The 26,886-nt window shown below is 45.5% G+C and overlaps 1 protein-coding gene across 1 annotated transcript in view; it reads right to left on the reverse strand.

The window, feature by feature from the left end:
* Positions 1-2,190: 2,190 nt before the first annotated feature.
* Positions 2,191-26,886, reverse strand: part of LOC141182644 (uncharacterized) — a 35,949-nt gene continuing 11,253 nt past the window's right edge. Inside the window, exons 2-7 of the mRNA XM_073660805.1 lie at positions 14,870-15,018; positions 14,636-14,740; positions 14,430-14,553; positions 14,249-14,346; positions 13,962-14,052; positions 2,191-5,524 (exon numbers count right to left, since the gene is read on the reverse strand). Of these exons, the coding sequence (XP_073516906.1) occupies positions 4,176-5,524; positions 13,962-14,052; positions 14,249-14,346; positions 14,430-14,553; positions 14,636-14,740; positions 14,870-14,947 (1,845 nt within the window). The 5' untranslated portion in view covers positions 14,948-15,018 and the 3' untranslated portion in view covers positions 2,191-4,175. The remainder of the gene's footprint in view (positions 5,525-13,961; positions 14,053-14,248; positions 14,347-14,429; positions 14,554-14,635; positions 14,741-14,869; positions 15,019-26,886) is intronic.

The raw sequence follows: 26,886 nt of genomic DNA on the forward strand, positions 1-26,886 counted from the left end.
AGGGGATTATTTTTTTTATATTTTTACAATTTTTTTTATTTTTTACTTTTCTACCTTTTTTTTTTACTTTTACACATTGTCCCACTATGGGACTTTCACTTTTTGCAGCCTGATCGGCTGCATGGCATAGAGAGCAGCAGCTCCCTTTGTCATGCAGCCTGTCAGCGCTGCACACAGGGGAGACATTACTTTGGTCGCGCACTGCGCATGACCAAAGTAACGTCCTGCCTCCTGGTGACCCGGATGTTGTCATGACGACATCGGGTTGTCATGGCAACATCCGGAAGTCGCCACAGACATCGCTGGACGCCGGCAGGAGAGGTGAGTGTAACGATCACCTCCCCCCTTGCCACCAGCATTGCGGGGGTTAATGTGCCGGGAGCGGTGCAGGACCACTCCCAGCACCGGGAGTCAGCTGTGATAATCAGCTGACACCCGGCGGCGAATGCCCCGCACCGCTTGTGTGCGGGCGGGATCGCTTCGCGCGTGATAATACGTAGCTGGCCCAATAGGCCCAGGGCACAGCTACGTACTATTACTGACATGGTCGGAAAGGGGTTAAGAATTGCAGACAATACAAAATGCCCTCCTCCTGTTCGTACCACATTGTACCAATAACCTCATAATGATCAAACATCCACATACTATGTGGAACATGGAATTATGGAAAATCCCTAATGATTATTGACTAACATATTAATCTGATAAATTGAACTTGCTAATGATCTTTATTTCTTTTAGGGAAATTACAGAATAACAAAAGATAAGTGACTATTCTGATTGACCTTTGAACCTTAAGTGCAAGACGGACTTAATTGATTTAATTGAGAGTCAGCTTGACTTAATTGTTTACATATTAAAATGACTCATTAGCGACAGATGTCAGCCATAATTATGAGATAAGGCAATGAGGTAATGTGTGGAAAGGTCCCTGATTTTTCCTATAAAAAGCCTATTTGAGACACTGCTCAGTGTTCATTTGTGATTTCTCCGACCGTATAGATCCTATATACAATTTGGCGGCAGACAACTAAGACGAGAACACACACATTTTGTGTGCCCCTCATGCGATCAGATAGACAGATTATTGGGTGGGGCTGGGGAAAACCCAGCAGTCATGGTACACGTTGGTACCAATGACTAAGTTAGAGAGAGGTGAAAGGTCTTTAAAAATGATTACAGGGAATTAGGAGAGAAGCTGAAGTACAGGTGGTGTTTTCAGAAATACTGCTGATTCCACTACGTCACTAGAAAGTCAGCGGGAACTTAAGGAGATAATTGTCAGGAAGAAAGGGTTTAGGTTCATGGAGAACTGGGCTGACTTCTCTGTCGGCTACAGGCTGCACCTCATTGTGGAGAATGCAGATGTGCTGGGGAAAAAAATGGTCAGATGGATGGAGGAGCTTTCAAACTAGAATCTGGGGGAGAGAGGTTAGCCGTGCAAATAAGGAGGTAGAATAGACAGAGAGTGAGACATTCAAGGAAAGTAAGGAGGAAAGTAACAGTAATAAATGTGCTAATAGTATTAAATGTCTGCAGGCAAATGAAAGAAGTCTTGAAAACAAAATGAATGAATCAGAGACTCTTAGGTCAGCCACAGATTACAGAAACCTGGTTGGATGAAAGCCATGACTTGGGAGTCAAACATAGAGGGTTACACTACATTCAAACGGATAGGAAAGAAAAATAGGTAGACGGGTGTGTATTTTCGTTAAAACCAACTTAAGACCTCAAGCTCAATGACGACATGGGGGGCAGCTTCGACAATGTACAGCACACATGCCCAACTCTTGGTGATTATATTTGACCCACGACACCAGAACCACCACACCTATGTGGGGCTATTATTGTGAATGGAGGACTTTGTGGGGCCCATTATTCTGTATGGAGGACTATGTGGGGCCCATTATACTGTATACTGGTTGGTCCACAACTTTATCCAAGTTTTTCATTTCGGCCCTCTGCATGTTTTGACCTTTACATCTCTGATGTAAAATCAGTATGGGTAATGTACATGGAATGGCAATAATGGAAAGCTGCTAACTGGACTTTGCTAGAAGCCTCCTAATATAGCTGAACACGTAGAGGATGATATGCTGCAACAAATTAAAAAAGCAACAAAAACAAGTCATGGTCAAAAGTGTTGGCTCCCTTGAAATTGTCCCAGAAATGAAGTAATTCTCCCAGAAAATTATTGCAATTACATGTTTTATTATACACGTTTATTTCCTTAGCGTGTATTGAAACAGCACAAGAAAACAGAGAAAAAAAAGGCAAATTGAACATAATTTCACACAAAACCACATAAAATAGGTCGGACAAAATTATTGACACCTTGCCAAAATTGTGGGTAAACAACTTTGTTTCAAGCATGTGAAGCTTGTTCAAACGCAATTGTGGCAAGTAACAGGTGTGGGCAATATGAAAATCACAACTAAAACCAGATAAAAAAGGGAGAAGTTGATTCAATCTTTTCATTGTGTGCATATGTGTGCCACACTAAGCATGGAGAAAACAGAAAAAGAAGAAGAGAAGTGTCTGAGGACTTGAGAACCAAAATTGTTGAAAAATATCAATAATTTCAAGGTTATAAGTCCATCTTTTGAGATCCGGATGTTCCTCTGTCCAACTTGCGCAACATAATCAATAAATTTACAACACATACAGTCAAATATGGTGGCGCTTCAAAGATGTTTTTGGGTTGTTTTGCTGCCTTTGGTCAGGTACCTTGATCATGTGCAAGGCATCATGAAATCTGAAGATTAGCAAAGAATTTTGGGGCACAATGTAGTGCCTAGTGTCAGAAAGCTGGGTTTGCGTGCTAGGTCATGGGTCTTCCAGCATGACAATGACCCCAAACATACAGAACTTCAAGAAGCACCCAGAAAATGGATGTAAACAAAGTCCTGGACAGTTCTGACCAGCAATGAATCCGGATCTAAATCCCATTGAACACCTGTGTAGAGATCTTAAAATTGCTGTTTGGAGAAAAATATAAAAATCTGAAAGTCCTCAGTGGTTGATACCATCTTTTCAGTTAGCCATTAGTCAGTAAGCTTTTGAGACTACTCTGGTCTCTTCATCAGACAAAGTATAACACAAAATCTGAAGAGTCACATATTTATACCCAACAGGGCACAGGAATAATGCAATAGATAAGATAAGAGACTTGAAGCAGAACTATCAGCATGGGAGAGGGAGAAGCAGTTGTGGCCGTAGAAATGTTTGGCCAGAAGTAGATCTATTCTTTTTTCTTTTATTGTGTGGCGATGAGAATTCATCCTTGTTTTAAATTTTTGCCCTGTCTCCTCTACATACAGACCCCCAGTTGGACATTTGGTATATATAATTAAGTAACTACATTAGTTGTGATGCAGCTGAAAGTACCTGGAATCTTGTAATCCTGATGTGAGTTGGGAATCTTTATCTTGTCCATGGTCATTATAAATGGACGGGTTTTACATATACAGTTGGCGAGAATGAATTTTATAAGTTTCACCACAAAGGTGAAACTATCCTCCCGGTCAGTTTGCTTTCCCTCCCAGTACCTTTTCATTCTAACAATGTTAGGTTTCTGGGAGATTATACTTGTTCCTTTTATTTTTGGTTAGCTTGCCTTCTTTGCCCTATATGAATGTGTTTTTGTTTCGCACTCAGGGTTTTCGTATTTTACTTCATACTTTCCTTTTCCCTTGTTGATAGTGTGTTTCTGCCTCCCCTCTGGTTCCTCAGGAGGTGTGAGAAATTCCTCAATGGCTTATTAGTTAGTTAGGTGTGTGGTGGCGTTTTTAGTTGTGCAGCTAGGGCCTTTCTTGTCTCTACAGAGACTAGTTGGGTGTAGTTGCGGCATTCTCCCCTGTGTGGATTCTCCGATGGTTATCAAGATGCGCTTTCTGGTTAAAACATTTCCCACATTCTCGACATGAAAAAGGCTTCTCCCCTGTGTGAGTTTTGTGATGTTTGGTAAGAGTTGATTTCTCTGTAAAACATTTCCCACATTCTGAACAGGAAAATGGCTTTTCTCCTGTGTGAGTTTTGTGATGTTTGGTAGGAGTTGATTTCTCTGTAAAACATTTCCCACATTCTGAACAGGAAAATGGCTTTTCTCCTGTGTGAGTTCTCTGATGGTTGATAAGAGTAGATTTCTCTGTAAAATATTTCCCACATTCTGAACATTAAAAAGGCTTCTTCCCTGTGTGAGTTCTTTGATGTTTATAAAGATATGATTTGTGTCCAAAACATTTTCCACAATCTGAGCATGAAAAAGGTTTCTCCTCTGTGTGGGTTCTCTGGTGCTTAAGAAAACTAGATTTCTGGTTAAAACATTTCCCACATTCTGAACATGGAAAAGGCTTCTCCCCTGTGTGAGTTCTCTGATGGTTGATAAGAGTTGATTTCTCGGAAAAAGATTTCCCACATTCTGAACAGGAAAATGGCTTCTCTCCTGTGTGAGTTCTCTGATGGCTGATAAGAGTTGATTTCTCTGTAAAATATTTCCCACATTCTGAACAGGAAAATGGCTTCTCCTCTGTGTGGTTTCTCTGGTGCTTAACAAAACTAGATTTCTGGTTAAAACATTTTCCACATTCTGAACATGGAAAAGGCTTCTCCCCTGTGTGAGTTCTCTGATGTATATTAAGATTTGATTTCCTTGTAAAACATTTTCCACATTCTGAACATGAAAATGGCTTCTCCCCTGTGTGAGTTCTCTGATGGTTGATAAGAGTTGATTTCTCTATAAAACATTTCCCACATTCTGAACAGGAAAATGGCTTCTCTCCTGTGTGAGTTCTCTGATGGCTGATAAGAGTTGATTTCTCTGTAAAACATTTCCCACATTCTGAACAGGAAAATGGCTTCTCTCCTGTGTGAGTTCTCTGATGGTTGATAAGAGTTGATTTCTTTGTAAAATATTTCCCACATTCTGAACAGGAAAATGGCTTCTTCTCTGTGTGGTTTCTCTGGTGCTTAAGAAAACTAGATTTCTGGTTAAAACATTTTCCACATTCTGAACATGGAAAAGGCTTCTCCCCTGTGTGCTTTCTCTGATGTATAATAAGATTTGATTTCTGGTTAAAACATTTTCCACATTCTGAACAAGAAAAAGGCTTCTCCCCTGTGTGAGTTCTCTGATGTATATTAAGATATGATTTCTGTACAAAACATTTCCCACACTTGGAACAAGAAAATCTATTCTTTGCTGTGTGAATTTTTTGAGGTTTAAGAAAAGACTTTTTGGGAGGAAAACTATTTCTATATTCTGAACGTGAAAATGTCTTCTTTGCATTAGAAGCAGTTTGTTTTTTAGTGCTTATTTTGTGACTTTGATTTCCCTTAGTAATCGGTAATGAATCAGAAGACAGGACCTGTTTCAAAGGATCAGATGACAGATCTTTGCTGTGAAGGGATGATGGTATATCTGGAGTAATGGCATTCACTTCAATTGTATCCTGTGGGATCTCAAGATCATCTGATTTGAAAATTGAAGGTGTCAGGTGTCCCTCTGATCTCCTGGTACAGTCATCTGCCAAGAATAAAACCAATTATTATTTTTTAATAAAAATCCTTGAATTTTATATTTGAACATTTCTACTTAAACTGTCCATAAAAAGGCAAGTTATATAAAAAAAAATTCACTTATTCACCAGGACAATGACTGTCTAATAGAAAACCTCATAGCATGAACCAGTAGAGCGTGGTGTCCAACTGTTTTTCATTCTGTCTCCCAAATATGGAATAAAAAGCCAACAATGTTATGTAAGTGATAATAATACCAATAAAAACTTCTATTCGTCTCACAAAAAACAAGCCACCACTCAGGTCCATCATCTGTCAATGGAATAACAGAGGTTTCCACATTATTAGTGTCTCAAAGGCTCTTGAAAAGCAACATGGCTTCCATAAACCAATCCAGCAATAGCTGCACTCCCAAAGTCAGATCTCCCCCTCGCTTCTGAGCTTTGCAGTATTTGACATTACCATAGTGAGAAGAACCCTGTTAATTTACGTTGTGTGTCTCCTGGAGAAAAATCTGGGCACTATGTGTTGGGTAATAAAATAGTATATTTGCACTTTTCACTCTCCAACATCCACTGCGTGATAATTTCTGGAAAGTGACTGTGGAGTCAAAATAGTCACTTCTCCTATAGATTAATTCACTGAGGGTTATAATTTCCAAAATGGAGTCACTTTATGGGGATTTCTACTGCTCTGGTTTTCTGCCATTTTGTCATATTAGGGCTTCTGCAAAAGGTGTGTGTTACGGGTCCGGGTGGTGGAACCTCTGTGCCACGGTGCAAGGAGGGACCCAGAGGGGCGTAACTAAGTATCAATTCGAACCGACCCCGGTCGGACGGCGGCTAACGACTCCGTGACCAGGGAAGATCCGGGCAGAGGGACCAGGTGCTACTCTGGGGACGACCTTGTAAGAGAGCAGGTGGCTCCCACGGGTCAGATGGCTGGAACTGACCGGTATGACGGATGGACACAGCAAGCAGGCAGAAGTCTCTGGTTAACTGACAGGTGGTCACGGTATGTGACAGCAGAGCAAGTAGTAGTCTCTAGGTTTACCAGGCAGGTGGTCACAGCAAGTGACGGCAGAGCCTCCAGGTAGGCTAGCAGGAAAAAGGCGGGTGCTCCCAGGTGAGCGGGCTGACAGACACAGCAGGTAACAGGCAGGTAACAGGTGAGCGCTCCAGGTGAGCAGGCTGGCAGGCTCGGCAGGTAACGGGCAGATAACAGGCTGGCAGGCAGGACGAGGAGTCAGGCTAGCAGCGGGACCTGAGGGCTGAAGCAGAGATAAGAAACTGTGCAACAACTTTTGCTCGGGCACCTCCATCTTGGAGGAGGTACCTTAACTATTGGAGGTCCTCCGGTTATTGGCCGGGGACTCTTTAGGACGGCGCGCGCGGCCCCTTTAAGAGAGGGGAAGCGCGCGCACCCTAAGCACAGTGCCCAGGAGAGAACGCGCGCAGGCCGCAGCCGGAAGAGGAGCGCAGGAGGATGCCGCGCGGGGAGAGGGGAGGTGAGAGGGACGGCGTTTCTGCCTGGCAGGAGGCAGAGACACTGATGCTACAGTATCCCCCCCCCCTTTATGCCCTCTATTTTTTAGGCTGGCAAGAAATTTTTCAAGGAGAAGCGGGGCGTGGATGTTCTCCCTGGGTTCCCAAGTGCTCTCCTCTGGGTCAAACCCCTTCCAATCCACCAGAAAAAAGGTTCACCCTCTTACCCTCTTGGTGGCCAGAATATTCTCTACCTCAAAAACGTCCTCAGCAGCAAACGGAGCAGGAGGAGTACCTGAATCATTGGAGAAAGAGTTAAAGACAGCAGGTTTGAGGAGAGATACGTGGAAGGAGTTGGGAATGCGTAGGGTGGGTGGAAGCTTCAACTTGTAGGCCACTGGATTGATCTGTTTAAGGACCTGAAATGGACCGATGAACCGAGGGCCCAGCTTGTAGGAGGGTATTTTGAGCCGCACATGTTTGGAAGAGAGCCAAACCTTGTCTCCCGGACGGAATTGAGGCGGATCCAGACGTCTTTTGTCAGCAAATCTCTTTATCCGCTCAGAAGACTGAAGAAGTGCGCACCTAGTATTCTCCCAAATAGTGGAAAAGTCACTGACCAGGGACTCCGCAGCAGGGTTGTCCACAGAAGCGGAGACGGGAAACGGAATCCGGGGTTGTTGGCCATAGACGATAAAGAACGGGGACTTGGAAGTGGATTCGCTCTCATGATTGTTATAAAAGAATTTGGCCCATGGCAGGAGGTCCACCCAATCAGAATGGTGGGCATTGACAAAGTGCCGGAGGTAGCTGGTAAGGATCTGGTTGATCCGCTCTACTTGACCATTGGACTGAGGGTGGTAAGCAGAGGAGAAATCCAGGTTGACATCCAGCAGCTTACAGGTAGCTCTCCAGAAGCGTGAGGTGAACTGAACCCCTCGATCCGACACGATGTGGAGGGTTAGGCCATGGAGACAAAAGATATGGTGAAGGAAGTCTTTAGCTAGCTCAGATGCAGACGGGAGACCAGGCAGAGGAATGAAGTGGGCCATTTTAGAAAAGCGGTCCGCGACCACCCAAATGACTGTACAACCGGCAGAAACAAGGAGATCGGTAATAAAGTCTATAGCGATATGTTGCCACGGGGCAGCAGGTACGGGAAGAGGCAGGAGATGACCGGCTGGTAAATGTCTGGGAACTTTGTTGCAGGCACAAGATGAACAGGCTGAGACGAAGTCTACCACATCCTTACGCAGGGTAGGCCACCAGTAATGCCTTGTAATGAACTGGAAGGTCTTCTTTTGGCCAGCATGGCCAGCTAGTTTAGAAGAATGGCCCCAGCGAAGAACCTTCTCACGGTCTGGAACCGCTACAAATGTTTACTGGGTGGAAGACGAGTTACATCCAAGGGGGCCACATTTATCACCTTGGAGGGATCGATGATGTGCATAGGCTCCTCCTCTTGATCGGAGGACAGGAAGGATTGGGACAAGGCATCGGCTTTGACATTCTTGTCCGCCGGGCGGAAATGCAGGATGAAGTCGAAGCGGGCAAAAAACAAAGACCACCGGGCCTGACGCGGATTGAGTCTTTGGGCATGCCAGATTTTTGTGATCCGTATAGATGATCACCGGGTATAGAGCCCCCTCAAGCAGGTAACGCCACTCCTCCAGCGCCAATTTGACGGCTAGCAATTCTCGGTCTCCTATGGAGTAGTTGCGCTCAGATGAGAAGATTTTGGAGAAGAAGCCGCAGATTACCATTCTCCTGGAATAAGATTTTTGGGTGAGCACCGCCCCGGCTCCGGAAGAGGAAGCACCAACCTTCAGGTAGAATTGTTTATTACAGTCCGGACGGTGCAGTACAGGGGCAGAGGAGAAGGCTTGCTTTAAGGAAAGGAAGGCCTCTTCGGCTTCGGGCGACCATATCTTGGGATTTGCTCCCTTACGGGTGAGCGCAGATATGGGGGCCGTCCGGGACGAGAAGTGGGGAATGAAGAGACAATAGTAGTTGGCGAAGCCCAAGAATCGCTGAATCGCCTTCAACCCCTCCAGACGGGGCCACTTTAGGACAGCAGAGAGTTTCTCGGGATCCATTCGCAAGCCTGTCTGGGAGATAACATAGCCTAGGAATGGAAGAGAGGTCTGTTCGAAGAGGCACTTCTCATATTTAGCATAGAGGTGGTTCTGCCTGAGCCTAAGCAGGACCTGACGAACATCCCTCCGGTGTGTGGGAAGATCCGGAGAGAAGACCAAGATGTCATCCAGGTATACCACCACGCAGGAGTAAAGAAGATCACGGAAGATGTCGTTGACCAGTTCTTGGAAGACGACGGGAGCATTGCAGAGACCGAAGGGCATCACACGGTACTCATAGTGACCGTCCCGGGTATTGAATGCCGTCTTCCATTTGTCTCCTTGCCGGAATACGGACCAGGTTATATGCTCCACGTAGATCCAGCTTGGAAAAGATCCTGGCGCCTTTAAGGCGATCAAACAACTCGGAGATGAGTGGCAGGGGGTATTTATTCTTTACCGCGATCTGATTGAGTCCTCTATAGTCAATACAGGGGCGTAGCGAGCCATCCTTTTTTTTGACAAAGAAGAATCTGGCTCCAGCCGGGGAGGTAGACTTCCGGATGAATCCCCTAGCCAGATTCTCTTCAATGTACTCAGACATGGCCCGGGTTTCGGCCGCAGACAACGGGTAAATACGGCCACAGGGTGGAGTGGCGCCAGGTACCAGGTCGATCGGGCAATCATATGGCCTATGAGGTGGCAAAGTCTCTGCTTCCTTTTTACCGAAGACGTCAGCATAGGGCCAAAAAGGAGCCAGAAGACCGGGTAAATTAGCTGGGGTAGGTGGTGGACGAACCGGAACCAGGCAGGTCTTGTGGCAGTCCGGCCCCCACCGGAGTACTTCACCGGATTGCCAGTTCAACACGGGTTCATGTGTCTGGAGCCAAGGCAGGCCTAGCAATAGGGAGTGAGAGAGTCTGGGTAGCACATGGAAGGAGATTTCCTCAGAGTGCAGCATTCCCACCTGCAGGGTTATGGGTTCCGTGACGAGCAAGATGGTCACCGGAAGGAGTCATCCATCCACGGAGGCGACTGACAATGGTTCAGCCAGAGACTTGGTGGGAATACGGTATTTCTCAACCAGGGACTGGGAAATGAGGTTTCCAGCAGCTCGAGAATCCAGGTGGGTGAGTTCAAAGTGACGGTTCCCTCCCCAGGAGATAGAGACAGGCAAACTCAGGGATGGAGAGGGCTTACTTTTGTCTAGGGCGACCTCTCCGAGCGGTCCTAGACACTGGAGTTTCCCGGCCTCTCCAGGCAGGAACGGATCAGGTGCTCCTTATTGCCACAATAGAAACAGCTCCCCTCGGCTCGGCGTGACTCTTGGCGAGATTTGACCATCTTGGTCTGGTCGATCTGCATGGGCTCGGGTGAGTGCGCCCGGGGTGTGACCGAAGAGGAGACAGGTCTCTGGAAAGTAGGAGCAAGGCGGGGAAACCCTCTCTCACGGGTGGTCTCCTTGGTGCGTTCTTGAAACCCGATGTCAATCCGGGTAGCCAGCGACAACAGGTCATCCAGGGTGGTAGGAATGTCCCGACCGGCGAGCTCGTCTTTAATCCGACCGGAAAGGCCCTCCCAGAAGACGGACACCAGGGCCTCGTTATCCCAGGCAAGCTCAGAAGCGAGGGTGCGGAACCGTATGGCATATTGGCCCACGGTGAGACTCCCTTGGCGGAGACGTAGCAGAGAGGAGGCTGATGAGGTCTTACGTCCCGGTTCATCGAAGACTTTCCGGAAAGCAGTGAGGAAAGACGATAGGTCGGACACCAGGGGATCCCCTCTCTCCCACAGGGGATTTAGCCAAGCCAGTGCCTCCCCAGTGAGATGGGACATGATGAATGCCACTTTGGCCCGGTCGGAGATAAACTGATGTGCCAAGAGTTCAACGTGCAGGGTACACTGGTTTATGAAACCTCGAGCCAAGGCAGGGTCTCCACCAAAACGAGGCGGTGCAGAAAGCCGGGGACCGGGGCCGGATACCATGGTATTGGTGGGCAGTGGAGCTGCCGGGGTGCGAGTCGTGCAACTAGAGGCGGGTCCTGGTGGAGCAGTCAGTGTGTCCAGGCGGGAGTTGACATTCCGCAGGTGGTTCAGGATGGATTCCTGTTTGGATCTCTGACGGGAGACTTTGTGGTATAGGTCAGAGAGAGAGGGAGCTTGGGTGCCACCGGGTTCCATGGCCCGAGCAAACTGTTACGGGTCCGGGTGGTGGAACCTCTGTGCCGCGGTGCAAGGAGGGACCCAGAGGGGCGTAACTAAGTATCAACCCGAACCGACCCTGGTCGGACGGCGGCTAACGACTCCGTGACCAGGGAGGATCCGGGCAGAGGGACCAGGTGCTACTCTGGGGACGACCTTGTAAGAGAGCAAGTGGCTCCCACGGGTCAGATGGCTGGAACTGACCGGTATGACGGATGGACACAGCAAGCAGGCAGAAGTCTCTGGTTAACTGACAGGTGGTCACGGTATGTGACAGCAGAGCAAGTAGTAGTCTCTAGGTTTACCAGGCAGGTGGTCACAGCAAGTGACGGCAGAGCCTCCAGGTAGGCTAGCAGGAAACAGGCGGGTGCTCTCAGGTGAGTGGGCAGACAGACAAGGCAGGTAACAGGCAGGTAACAGGTGGGCGCTCCCAGGTGAGCGGGCTGACGGACACAGCAGGTAACAGGCGGGTGCTCCCAGGTGAGCGGGCTGACAGACACAGCAGGTAACAGGCAGGTAACAGGTGAGAGCTCCAGGTGAGCAGGCTGGCAGGCTCGGCAGGTAACGGGCAGATAACAGGCTGGCAGGCAGGAGGAGGAGTCAGGCTAGCAGCGGGAACTGAGGGCTGAAGCAGAGATAAGAAACTGTGCAACAACTTTTGCTCGGACACCTCCATTTTGGAGGAGGTGCCTTAAATACGGGAGGTCCTCCGGTTATTGGCCGGGGACTCCTTAGGACGGCGCGCGGGGCCCCTTTAAGAGAGGGGGAGCGCGCGCGCCCTAAGCACAGTGCCCGGGAGAGAACGTGCGCCGGCCGCAGCAGGAAGAGGAGCGCAGGAGGACGCCGCGCGGGGAGCGGGGAGGTGAGAGGGACGGCGTCTCTGCCAGTCAGGAGGCAGAGACGCCGATGCTACAGTGTGTCCTATCTCGTCTGGGGCATGTACTTCTCCTCCTGCTTCGACTTGTGTGACGTCTGCTTTTGACACCAGGCGCCGCCTTATTCATTCAGCAGGCAGCGCTGGTGATGGAAGAGACGTCAGAACCAGAAGCTCTGGAAGGCACAGGCTCTGCGCAGCCACTAAGATTAGGGTTGCTGGGACCTGTAGTACCATCCAGTCTGGCAGTATGGGTGTGTGTGCTGTCCAGCTGAAGTAATCTGCTCCCTGCTTCAGCCATTTGGAGAGCACCACACCCTACTAAAGCTGGAAGCATATTTTCGGAAGCTGCCAGATACAGCCTTGTTCTCCTCTGGTTCAGTCCTCTGTGCTCAGCTCCCGGCTTGTGTATTTGTCTCCTGTTGTGATCCCGGCCCGTTTACTGACTACTCTTGTGTCTTCTGATTTTGTATTTTCTCTGCCCTCCTGGTTCTGACCCGGCTACCTGACTATTCTTCTTCCCATCTCACTCCACAGAACAGCAGGTAACACCGTGGCTCAAGCCTAGGGGTCTCTGTGTAAGTCCAGATCCATGTAGAGGGGTTAAAGGGTGATGAGCAAAGTAATTTGTGAAATCGGTAAACGGAGTAGATAAGACAAGTCTGTTTGTGGTAGCCATCTTTTGAGCTGCCAGGTGACCATGAACAGTGTCCCCAATACATTGTGTCTGAAAACTATTCCAGCAAAATCTGCATTCCTAATAGCTAAATGTCGCTCCTTCCCTTCTTAACCTGCCATGTGCCCAGACAGTAGTGTACAACCGTATATAGGGTATTGTCAGACTTAGGAGAAGTTGGAAAATAATTTGTAAGGTCCATTTGTTTTCTAATATCTTTTGTGAAGAATTTCAAAGTTATCACCACATAAAGTGACACATGTTAGATTAGAAGAATGGGTCTGATTAGGAACACAAAACTGTCTGCGGGAAGGAGTAGAGAAAGTATTAGCGCCCCCATTTCAGGAGAGATTGTGCAGTAATCTGAATTCCTTAGGATTGAAAACATAATGAAATTTATGACGCGGAGTGAATACATGAAACCAGGGCTGGAGCCACCACATCTCCTGCAGGCGTGAATAAATGTATATTACAGCCATCAGCCGTGCACAGCTTAGAGATATATCATGGCACAGGTGTAATGTTATTTATGTACGTTATCGCAATCCTATTTGAAGTTAGTTGGTTTTAAAATAAATTGAACAGTCAGGATAAAGGGGAGGTCTGTTGTTATTGGACAGAAATTCACACTTGGCCTCACTGCACATTTAATGTTGTAGATCATAAATGTGAAGTTTGGTCATAAAGACTGGACCTGGTCTTGTAGGGACCATATGAGCACATTCAGCAGCACAGAAGGGAGATTCATCCAATAAGATATCAGGGTTCTAGGAAGCCAACAACATCATTACTCTCCGCTTTCCCTAAGAGGTCCATCACAATATTTTTCTTCATGTGATTTTCTAATTTGTCAGCAAAATCTACGTTCGCTGTCATTTAGCTTTGTAGTTTACAGATCTGGGCAGGTAACGGTCAGCATCATCTAATCCCAGGGGGTAAGTTCTATAGAAAAGGGCTTTCACAATTTGCCAAAGTAATTTGAACATTTTCAGATGGAGGAGAATGTTGTGGTCTAGAGGCAAAATGGTGATCACACGATTGTGATACGGCCGGACTACACCACTGATAAAGCAGCCACAGCCGGTGACTGAGAAGAATCTGTGACTGCTCTACATTTAGTGGTTACTACTCACCTGGGTAGTCATATGTAGGAATCTCCTCTTTACACCGCTCATCACCCCTTACATATGTCTCTGTAGTATTAATATGGGTCAGATCTTCAACCTGAAACAAATATTATAAAAGTCACAGACAGATGGAGAAGTCCCATCTATGATCAGCTCTAATCCTGCCATCTCCACCGTTCTCATACCACAAGTATAAAACATAATAATGGTGGATAAAACAAGACTGAATACAAAACCTTTACAGCCGTCTACACATCATAGGGGAGATCTCATGACACCTTCTCTCCATCTACCTGATGATCCTGAGGAACATTGGGATCTTCTTGTTTACAGTCCTGTGGAAGAAGAGGACATGGACATCTCTCTGGTGTTGTCCTCTTACTGGATAGATCTGGAGGAAACACATACAAGGACTGAATTCATTCTTTACATACAGATAATTATAGTCCGTGTGTATTTAGTCCTGTCTATTACCTGGTGATGTGTGGGGCTGGTGAACCTCCATCATGAAGTCCCTGTACAGATCTTTGTGTCCTTCTAAATACTCCCACTCCTCCATGGAGAAATAGACGGCGACATCCTGACACCTTATAGGAACCTGACACATACAATGATACCGTCATCCCCCGATCCCTTCATAGTGTTACGGTTTAATGTCCCAGCATTCCCAGCAGTGTCACCTCTCCAGTCAGCAGCTCAATCATCTTGTAGGCGAGTTCTAGGATCTTCTGGTCATTGATGTCCTCATGTATCAGGGGGTGAGGTGGAGGCCCCGTGATTAATCTCTGGTTATGGAGATACACATTCATAAATCTCACTACAGACATTTCCAGAGTCCTCACCTCTCCAGTTCTGTCCATCTGTTATTCCCATAGATAAGAATGATGTAATGTGACGTCATCAGAATCTCTCACCTCTCCAGTAATACGGAAGAGGATCTCTAGGGTGAGGTGTAATATCCTCTCCGCCATCTTGTCTCTGTCCATATCCATCTTTGATGGGTAAATCAGGAAAATTCTCTTCTATAGAAGATCTTCACTGAGGGATCTGATATTGTAGAGACCTGAATGAGAAGAAGATAAGTTGATGGAACATCAGAAATAACCTGTGTAATAATACATCTATTGGAGATAATGAGGGGAAACATATGAGGAGATTTATTATTTTACAGTATTTAGTTTTCTTCTTTACATCTAGTAATAAAACCTATATATTTTAGGCCACAGACAACGAGCAGTTTCTTCCTCGGAGTCTGCAGCTGAATACGTTTCTCATAGACTCATCTTCCATAACGCTAATTCTCACCTAATTCTCTGACACTGGAATTGACATTGAGAATAACCTCGGCACTCAATGGTTCTTATAGAAAAATTTTTTTTAATGCAGTCCAAAAGCAAAAGTAAACGTTTCGGTCGATCTGACCTTAATCAAGAACTATTGGAAATAGCACAAAGAACAAAACAATAAATAAAAGAATAATAATAAATAATAAAATAAAAAAGCATATACAAATGGATCATAGCACAATAACATGATAATATCTCTTGCTTAACATGAACAATAAACATGCTGTCAAACAGTGTATAATATTTCGTCAAACCCCATTAATGCGGATACAACATCATAGTATAGAGCAAGTATATATACAAATTGAAGAGAGGTGACACCTACTAGACTGCTGGATGGTGTTCAAAGGTAGGAATTCAAAAGTGTGGAGATATGGTGACACTGGTTACTTGGGTCTGCAGAAAAGAGCAGAGAGTGGCAGACTCAGAGTTAACAGCTGAGAGGGACTGTGGAGGCAGAGATAGGCTGAATAGAGCTGGACGTAGCATACCTGTGACCCCTAGTTCCTGGTTATAAAGTGGTGCTGCACGTAGTGGTTTAGAGGAACGCGGTGTCCACCGCTAGTTCCTGGTACTGTGCGCGTTGTCAGGGGCAGGATGGTATCTAAAGGCGGGGGGGCGGGAATAGTGAGGGTGGCTGACCAATCCCGCAGTGCTGTGTAGTGTGAACTCCGGAAGTGCACGTGTGACGTCACCGGAAGGGACGCGCTGCTCCCAAGAAGCTGTGCGTTCCACAGGCCGGTGTAAATGCATTGCAGTGAGCCGGAAGTTTGAGTGCAAAGGAGAGAGAACGTGCGTTCCACCAGTATAGAGCATAAGACCCCATGGGCATGAGCCAGAGCCTTTGTTGGAGTGGAGAAGGATCCAGGAGAGGGGACAAGAGGAATAATCTGCAACAAAGGAGACAATATTTGAGTAGGATATGGAGATCAAAGCATGTATATTATTGACCTATTCAAATTGAAGACCACATTTCCAAACATAAAATACATTTCAACATAGGGTCACATAAGATCCCTGGGTGACAAGTTTCTCTATACCAATTGTTCAATGAGAACCAAATTCCAAACATAAAAAAACCTTATATAAACGCCAGTAGGTCATAGTCCCTATTAAGGCCTTTCGGCTCTAAGGACTGTAATTCATGAATCCAGAAGGCTTCTCTACGTTTGAGAAGGCTCACTTGGTCGCCCCCCTCTGACGTGGTGTCAAAACTTGTTCCAATACCTGGTACTTGAATTGAGAAATACTATGTCCTGCCGTGATAAAGTGTTGGGGAATGGGTAACATTAGGTTTTTGCACAGAATTGTGGACTTCTGCTTTGAAATCCTATCCCTTATGGGCTGTGTTATCTCCCCCACATAGATTCGGCCGCATGGTCATTTAATAAGATATACCACATATGAACTGTCACATGTAAAGTACCCTTTGATGTTGTACATCTTGCCAGTTTGTGGGTGATGAACAATGCTACCCTGTGGACATTGTTGCATTGACGACATTGGAATGTGCCCATTTGGGATTCTGCAAGAACGGTTGTGCGGGACCTTGGTACGCTACGCCCAAATCGGCACGTACCAGAGAGTCTTTAATATTGGTTGCTCTCTTAAAACACGGTAGGAAGGGTTGATGGAACGCAGGGATCGTGGGATAGCCGGTTTGTAAGATGCTCCTGTGTTTCCTAATGGTTTTATGCAAGATGAGGCTAAGGGGTCGAACGTATGAACGAAGGGGATTCTGTCCTTAGTGTTTGGAAGATCAGTTCTGGAATTACACGCCTAGGGATGCAAGAAGCTAGGTGGATAGCCTCATTCAGTGAATTTGGTCGACATTTCTTGTAACCTCTGACTGCAGATAGTTTCACTGGACACTATCCATTTGACCCTCTGAAATTGTGATGTAGGTATAGATTTCTTCATCAACCTTGGATGATTGCTAGAAAAGTGTAATAGGCCATTGCAATCGGTCGGCTTGGAATGGAGGTCAGTTGTTAGGTGGCCCTGTGTATCCTTGATCACCATGGTATCAAGGAAACTAACCCGGCTTGAATCATATGTCATGGTAAAGCTCAAATCTGTCCATGCGGAGTTCAGTGTGGAGAAAAAACTCTAAGGATTCCAAGGGACCCCCCCATATGCAAAAGATGTCTTCTATTAAACGTTTCCAGAGAATGCAATGTTCTTGAAAAAGTGGATTAGAGTAGACCACCTGACTCTTGAAGGCTGCCATGTAGCTCCTTGGGCAGTTCCTTTGAGCTCAGGATTCTCATTTGGTCTGACATGCACTGTGAGCTGTGAGGTCTTATATAGACAGGTGTGTGCCTTTCCAAATCAAGTCCTATCAGTTTAATTAAACACAGTTGAACTCCAATGAAGAAGTAGAACCATCTCAAGGAGGATCACAAGGAAATGGACAGTATGTGACTTAAATATGAGTGTCTGAGCAAAGGGTCTGAATACTTATGACCATGTGATATTTCAGTTTTTCTTTTTTAATAAATTTGCAAAAATTTCTACATTTCTGTTTTTTTCAGTCAAGATGGGGTGCAGAGTGGACTTTAATGAGAAAAAAATGAACTTTTTAGAATTTACCAAATGGCTGCAATGAACAAAGAGTGAAATAATTTAAAGGGGTCTGAATACTTTCCATACCCACTGTATAAACAGGAACTAGGGGTCACAGTTATGCTACGTCCAGCTCTGTTCGGTCTATCTCTGCCTCCACAGTCCCTCTCAGCTGATAACTCTGAGTCTGCCATTCTCTGCTCTTTTCTGCAGACCCAAGTAACCAGTGTCACCATATCTCCACACTTTTGAATTCCTACCTTTGAATATCATCCAGCAGTCTAGTAGGTGTCACCTCTCTTCAATTTGTATATATACTTGCTCTATACTATGATGTTGTATCCGCATTAATGGGGTTTGATGAAGTATTATACACTGTTTGACAGCATGTTTATTGCTCAGGTTAAACAAGAGATATTATCATGTTATTTCGCTATGATCCATTTGTATATGCTTTCTTATTTTATTATTTATTATTATTTTTTCATTTATTGTTTTGTTCTTTGTGCTATTTCCAACAGTTACTGATGAAGGTCAAATCGACCAAAACGTTTACTTTTGTTTTTGGACTGCATTAAAAAAAAAAAAAATTCTATAAGAACCATTGAGTGTTTAGGTTATTCTCAGTTACAGTATGGATTTGGACCCAACTCGAGCACCTCTGTCCGGTAGTGCAGCGGTTATTTTCTTATCCTGCTGCGCCTGTATGCTTGCACATCGCAGTGATATGTCATCACTGACCTTTTTATATAATGCGGATGAGACATCTACCATTCTCGCAAAAACCAGCATACCAAGTGACTTCCTAAGGGTCCCACCTAAGGAAACCAGAGGCCGGGACGTGGAAAGGCAACACCGACATCTGATCAACATAGAGCAGCACTGTGAAACTCTAACAAAATACCTAAGGGTCCAAAGGATCCCTAGGGGGCTTAGAGTGCCAATACGTCCCACCTTGTTTTCCGATCAATCGGATTACTGTACCAAATTTGAACTGATTTTGAATAAGTGTTCATTTGATTTGATGACGCCAACAGTCGATTTTTTACATAAGGCTATCAACTCAACGAAGGACCAAATCAAAAACATCGAGTCACGACTCTCCTCTACAGTCAGCACTGAAGAATTGACAACCCTCTAGGGTAAGATCAAAGACAACACTGACCGCCATCGGAGAGACACTGAGGCAAGGAAACGAAGAAAGTTCTTAAGAGATACAGAGGATTACGATCTGAACAGAGTTTACCGATGTCAGGACAGATCTTTCTCTGGGAGAAATCCTAATCGATTCAACAGATCATTCACCGAGCTTTCCTCTTCCAGATCGGAACTAGACAGGTGAGACCCATATGTCTCTTCTTCTCATTTTTTAGGACAACCAAGGCGACGTCAAACAACAAGAAGAAGACGAGAAGAGGCGGAAAACATGAGAGGCAACACCGACTTCATCAGGGTGACTCGGTCTCAGGCGCAGGCCCCTGGTGGTAAATATTTCCTCTTATACACTTAGCACTGCCCAGCTATCAGTACTACAAAAAGGTCTCTCCTTTTGTTCAGTTAATAGATACAATACCTTTAACTTGGATATAGAACTGCAGCGGTTTTACCGCTCTTTACGCCTGAAAGCACATTTCGCTCAAACTGAAATGTCCGGCGTTAATGACTCTAGTAGCATCCATCCCAATCCAGCTATAGCCATCACATCCAGTAGTTTGGGCCTCCGCACAAAAGGCTCCTACAGACCACCCATGCCCTTGAAACGTTTATCAGCTTTGTGGACACTGCTTTTTAGGAATTATGCTCCAAAGTTGACAGGGGTAAACTACACTATGAACCCAATTTGTCCTCCCTTGATCAACAGGCTTTGAGAAGTCTCAAAGAGGACAAAAATTTGGTCATAAAACCAGCCGACAAGGGAGGAGCAATTGTGGTCATGAATAAGTGTGACCAGGGCCGGCTCCAGGTTTTTCTGGGCCCCGGGCGAAAGAGTCTCAGTGGGCCCCTTTAACACATACCACGATTCATGATGCAGAGATACGGCAGAGAAATATATATATATATAATAGTACAATGCAAAGATTTCACTTCTTACATTACATGAGTGATATCTATTGTAAATTCCACAATAGCTCAGAAACCGGTGAATCGCTCCACACAGAATACTGGCCCCCATATAAGGCTCCATACGGAATACTGGCCCCCATATAACGCTTCATACGGAATACTGGCCCCCATATAAGGCCCCATAAGGAATACTGGCCCCCATATAAGGCCCCATGCGGAATACTGGCCCCCATATAAGGCTCCATACGGAATACTGGCCCCCATATAAGGCTCCATACGGAATACTGGCCCCCGTATAAGGCCCCATACGGAATACTGGCCCCCATATAAGGCCCCATACGGAATACTGGCCCCCATATAAGGCCCCATACGGAATACTGGCCCCCATATAAGGCCCCATACGGAATACTGGCCCCCATATAAGGCTCCATACGGAATACTGGCCCCCATATAAGGCTCCATACGGAATACTGGCCCCCATATAAGGCTCCATACGGAATACTGGCCTCCATACGGAATACTGGCCCCCATATAAGGCTCCATACAGAATACTGGCCCCCATATAACGCTCCATACAGGATACTGGTCCCCTTATAAAGCTCCATACAGGATACTGGCCCCCATATAACGCTCCATACAGGATACTGGTCCCCTTATAATACTCCATACAGGATACTGGCCCCCATATAACGCTCCATACAGGATACCGGTCCCCTTATAACGCTCCATACAGGATACCGGTCCCCTTATAACGCTCCATACAGGATACTGGCCCCCATATAATGCTGCATGCAGGCTGTTACCCCCCACATAATGCCCCATACAGGCTGTCCCCCCCTTATAATGCTCCATGCAGGCTGTTGCCCCCCACATAATGCCCCATACAGGCCCCCCCCTTTTAATGCTCCATGCAGGCTGTTCCCCCCTACATAATGCACTATGCAGGCTGCCCCCCCCCTTTATAATGCCCCATGCAGGCTGTTCCCCACCTTATAATGCCCCATGCAGGATGTCACCCCCCCTCTTTATAATGCCCCATGCAGGATGTCCCCCCTCTCTTTATAATGCCCCATGCAGGATTCCCCCCCCCTCTTTATAATGCCCCATGCAGGATGTCCCCCCCTCTCTTTATAATGCCCCATGCAGGATGTCACCCCCCCTCTTTATAATGCCCCATGCAGGATGCCCCCCCCTCTCTTTATAATGCTCCATGGAGGATGCCCCCCCCTCTTTATACTGCCCCATGCCTCCATACATTAAAAAAAAAATCAAATACTCACCTCCCTTCTCCTCACCTGCTACCTGCTACCTGCTGCCCGCTGCTCGGGTCCGAACTCCAGCGTTGTCGGCGTTGTCCCGCTCAGCGCTCCCTGTGACGGCTCAGGGGAGGGCGCGGTGTAAAGAAGTCACCGCACCCTCTGACCTGAGACGTCACAGGGAGCGCAGAGCAGGAAGACAGCTGATCTGCGGAGGCACGGGGAGAGGTAAGTATCCAGCTGCCGGGGCCTTGAGCAAGCGGCGGAGAAGGGCGGGCGCTGACACCGCTCTCCTCCGCCCATAGCCCAGCGGGTTGCGCGACCGCCAGTGGGCCCCTCTGCCTGCTCAGGGCCCCGGCACTTGCCCGGGTGCTGACGCCGGCCCTGAGTGTGACTATGTCAGGGAAATAGAGCGTCAATTTAGTGCCCAGACTACACATCGCTGATTGCCCCATGATCCCCTGCCCCAATACAGCACTTTAATATCTTCAGTCATTAACCACTTCATTATGGCGGGAGTCATTGAAATTAAAACAGGTGAATTCCTTTCAAAGAAACATTCTATTACACCGTTTTTTTACGTCTTGCCTAAGATTCACAAAAGTGTAACAGATCCATCGGGGAGGCCGATTGTGGCCTCCACAGAGACACTTCTATCCCCATTGTCTATTTTCCTTGAAAAAGTCCTTACGCCCCTCATTCAACAGAGTCCATATTTCCTACTGGACACAGGAGCTTTCCTCTCTATACTCACTGAACTCAAACAAGGTCCCAACTAGGGCTATCCTAGTCTCTTTTGATGTAAAAAATCCATATACATCTATTCTCCATGACCAAGGAATCAGGACAGTATAGAATCTTCTCATTGAGTCACACACGGATCGACAGGTAGTTGATCTGTGCAATGAATTACTCACTTTGGTTCTTACCAATAATTATTTCTTGTTCCAGGACACCTACTGTATTACCTCCAAGTTAAGGACACTGCGATGGGCTCTATTGTGGCCCCCCCATATGCAAATTGATACATGTCAGCCTTCGAGAGTCAGGTGGTCTACTTTAATCCACTTTTTCAAGAACATTCCATTCTCTGGAAACGTTTCATAGACAACATCTTTTGCATATGGGGGGGTCCCTTGGAATCCTTAGAGGTTTTTCTCCACACTGAACTCCGCATGGCCAGATTTGAGCTTCACCATGACATATGATTCAAGCCGTGTCAGTTTCCTTGATACCATGGTGATCAAGGATACATAGGGCCACCTAACAACTGACATCTATTCCAAGCCCACCGATTGCAATGGCCTATTACACTTTTCTAGCAATCATCCAAGGTTGATGAAGAAATCTATACCTACATCACAATTTCAGAGGGTCAAACGGATAGTGTCCAGTGAAACTATCTGCAGTCAGAGGTTACAAGAAATGTCGACCAGATTAACTGAACGAGGCTATCCACCTAGCTTCTTGCATCCCTAGGCGTCGAATTCCAGAACTGATCGTCCAAACACTAAGGACAGAATCCCCTTCGTTCACACGTTCCACCCCTTCACCTACATCTTACATAAAACCATTAGGAAACACAGGAACATCTTACAAACCGGCTATACCACGATCCCTGCATTCCAACAACCCTTCCTACCGTGTTTTAAGAGAGCAGCCAATATTAGAGACTCTCTGGTACGTGCCGATTTGGGCGCAGCGCACCAAGGTCTCGCACAACGGTTATTGCACAATCCCAAAATGGGCACATTCCCATGTCTCCAATGTCGTCAATACAACAATGTCCTCAGGGGTAGCATTGTTCATCACTCACAAACTGGCAAGATATACAATATCAAAGGATACTTTACATGTGACAGTTCATATGTGGTATATCTTATTAAATGACCATGCGGCCGAATCTATGTGAGGGAGACGACACAGCCCATAAGGGATAGGATTTCAAAGCACAAGTCCACAATTCTGTGCAAAAACCTAATGTTACCCGTTCCTCAACAATTTATCACGGCAGGACATAGTATTTCTCAAGTCAAATACCAGGTATTGGAACAAGTTTTTAAACCACGTCGGGGGGGCGACCGAGTGAGCCTTCTCAAACGTAGAGAAGCCTACTGGATTCATGAATTACAGTCCCTAGAGCCGAAAGGCCTTAATAGGGACTATGACCTACTGGCCTTTATACAAGGTTTTTTTTTATGTTTGGAGTTGGGTTCTCATTGAACAATTGGTATAGAGAAACTTGTCACCAAGGGATCTTATGTGACCCGATGTTGAAATGTATTTTACGTTTGGAAATGTGGTCTTCAATTTGAATAGGTCAATAATATACATGTTTTGTTCTCCATATCCTACTCATATATTGTCTCCTTTATTGCAGATTATTCCTCTCTGGCACACTCTTGTCCCCTCTCCTGGATCAGGCTCATGCCCATTGGGTCTTATGTTCTATACTGGTGAAACGCATGTTCTCTCTCCCTCAAACTTCCGACTCACTGAAATGCATTTACACTGGCCTGCGGAACGCACAGCTTCTTGGGAGCAGCGAGTCACTTCCAGTGACGACACACGTGCACTTCCGGAGTTCACACTACACAGCCCTGTGGGATTGGCGGCAATTGGTCAGCCACCCTCACTATTCAAGCCCCCCCGCCTTTAGATACCATCCTGCCCCTGACAACGCGCACAGTACCAGGAACTAGCGGTGGACACCGCGTTCCTCTAAGCCACTACGTGCAGTACCAACTTATAACCAGGAACTAGGGGTCACAGGTATGCTACGTCCAGCTCTATTCTGGGTATCTCTGCCTCTACAGTCCCTCTCAGCGGTTAACTCTGAGTCTGCCACTCTCTGCTCCTTTCTGCAGACCCAAGCAACCAGTGTCACCATATTTCCAGACTTTTGAATTCCTACCTTTGAACACCATCCAGCAGTCTAGTAGGTGTCACCTCTCTTCAATTTGTATATATACTTGCTCTATACTATGATGTTGTATCCGCATTAATGGGGTTTGACGAAATATTATACACTGTTTGACAGCATGTTTATTGTTCATGTTAAACAAGAGATATCATGTTATTGTGCTATGATCCATTTGTATATGCTTTTTTATTTTATTATGTATTATTATTCATTTATTTATTGTTTTGTTCTTTGTGCTATTTCCAACAGTTAGTGATGAAGGTCAGATTGACCGAAACGTTTACTTTTGTTTTTGGACTGCATTAAAAAAACATTTTTCTATAAGAACCATTGAGTGCCAAGGTTATTCTCAGTTACAGTACAGGTTTGGACCAAACTCGAGCACCTCTGTCCGGTAGTGCAGCGGTTATTATCTTATACTGTCATTGACATTAGCAATTCTGCAGGAGATATTTATTTCATGTGACAAGAGAAATAGCTACTTCATGATGAGGCAACATCTTCTACTACGGCTATAAAACCATATTTGACCACAGTCCGTCACTGACAACATCACCACCGGCCGTCTATATGAATGTTTCCCGTCTTCCCCGGACTGTAATCTTCTATCACGTTAGATCTCATGTCTGATTCACACACAGAAGTTTGAGGATTTTATGAAAGCTGTTTTGTTTGCACAAACACGGCAGACAGAAATGATTTGATACTAAAGCCTACATGTATAGTGTATTATGGGGTTTATTTCTGGCCTTAGGCTTTCCTATATTACAAGAAAAACCCCAGAAAAAAGGAGATATTAAAATGTTTGAAGAGACAATTGGCCCCAACAATTCTTGTAAAAAAAAAAAACATGCAAAAATCAGAAGACACATTTTGTCCTCTTTTAACACGTTAAACATTTGTTTTTGGTTTTATATGAACTGTTTTGGGCACCAGAACATAGATGTACATCACAGGGATAAAATCCCTGGCAGTTTAACCACTTGCTCCTGCAAAAAGCAAACATGGCATCTAAGAAGGTGTGACAGAGTTCGGGTGAATGCCCTTCCTCCCCAAGTACTCGATAGTAGGGGGCTGACTAGTTCCTACAATACTGAAATGCCTAATAATGGTGTCTGGGCCTGCAATGTATGAAAGTCTATTAGGCCGGGCCAGAGGCAGCGTTCCAAAAGTTACCTTTTAACGACCCCATAAACATTTGACTACAGTTGCATGGAAGCACTGATTTTGGGGGTTTTGGTTGGCTATAGGGGGCCTCCCTACAGTCAGTCATACAAATCACAGGAAAGCTGGAATATTTGTGTGTATGGGGGAGTCGGGAGAGATAGCCGTCTGCCAAATGACCGCTCAGCCAACACTTATCTCATGTGTATGGGGACGTTACTATTGCACAGGCAGTGATAATACACGGCACTACAGTAGTACAGTGCATCACCGGAGCGATCAGAGGCTTCTGTGTTGTATGATAGCACTAAGGAGAGTTGTTAAAAAAAAGTTTAAAAAAAGTTTTAAAGTGAAAATATCACAGTTTTAGCAAAAATAAATATTTGTCACTATAGGGAAAACATGCATATAATGGTAAAATGGAGAGGGAGGTCAGCTCACTGTTTATTCAATGTAACTTGTCTGAAGATCACGGCATGGAGCCGCCCTGGTCAGGGACATTTCAAGGTGCAAGTAGAGAAAGAAGGAGAGATGGATTCTCCAGCATTGTCTATATTGTTAAAAAGTCACATTTATTGTGAATTCATAAAAACTGTTGTGATGGCATACCACCAAGTGCCGACCAAACCAATGCTTATTCCTGATTTACAACATGTGAGTCTCTGTGATACTTTTATATCCTTCCCTTTCCTGGGTGTCCATTGATTACTGAGCACTTCTCAGAAAATTTAACCCTGTATTGTATGGAAGTAAAAGATAATACACAAATACAACTCATGCATGAGACATTCAATAAAATCACTGGAAGTCAAAGACAAATACAATTAATTGTACTGTAATATTAATCCTGTCTGATGTTCATTCCCTGTGGGGCTCTAGTTTGTAATTTAAATATCCAATATGACTTTCTATTTAACATTTTTCTTTTCATATCTCCACCTCTTAATGGTTTATAAGCCTTTTCTATTCCTAATATCTGAAGGATCTGATATCCCCTTTATGTTTTTGTGAAAAGTGTCTTGAAACCACAGACACGTTTAATGATTGTCTAATACATTTTTTTAGCAGATCTGACGTGCATCCCGCATATTGTAATTAACTCTCTATACACTCTATTAAATAGATGACCCCTATAGTGTTACAACTGATGAAATTGTGTATTGATAATTGCTGTCCCGTTAGATTTTCTTCAAATGTGTCAGCTTTATTAACATAGTTGCATGTTTTACAGGGTGTATGTCCACATTTAAAAAAAAACCTTATAAGATAACCAAGTCGCCAAATACTGGCCCATAAAGACATACTTTGTCACTCTCGTACTCCCTACTGATTGAACCACTGGACCAGTCTAAAACACGCTTCCAATCTCAATGGGAGAGAGATCTGGGTTGCACCTTAACGAGGGATCAGTGGAAGCGAATCTTAACCTTGACACACAAATCATCAATCAGCTCGCTATAAACTGCTTTCTCTGTGGTATAGGGTCCCAACTCGCCTACACTCTATATTCCCAGATGCTAGTCCCATGTGTTGGACATGTGGGGAGGAGGAGGGTGACCTACTACATATTTTCTGGACCTGTAAACTCCTTTCTCCTTTCTGGGGAAAAGTAC

The sequence above is a fragment of the Phyllobates terribilis genome, unplaced genomic scaffold (assembly GCF_046119375.1).
Source record: "Phyllobates terribilis strain yellow unplaced genomic scaffold, ASM4611937v1 Scaffold_35__1_contigs__length_13245226, whole genome shotgun sequence".
NCBI lineage: Eukaryota > Metazoa > Chordata > Amphibia > Anura > Dendrobatidae > Phyllobates > Phyllobates terribilis.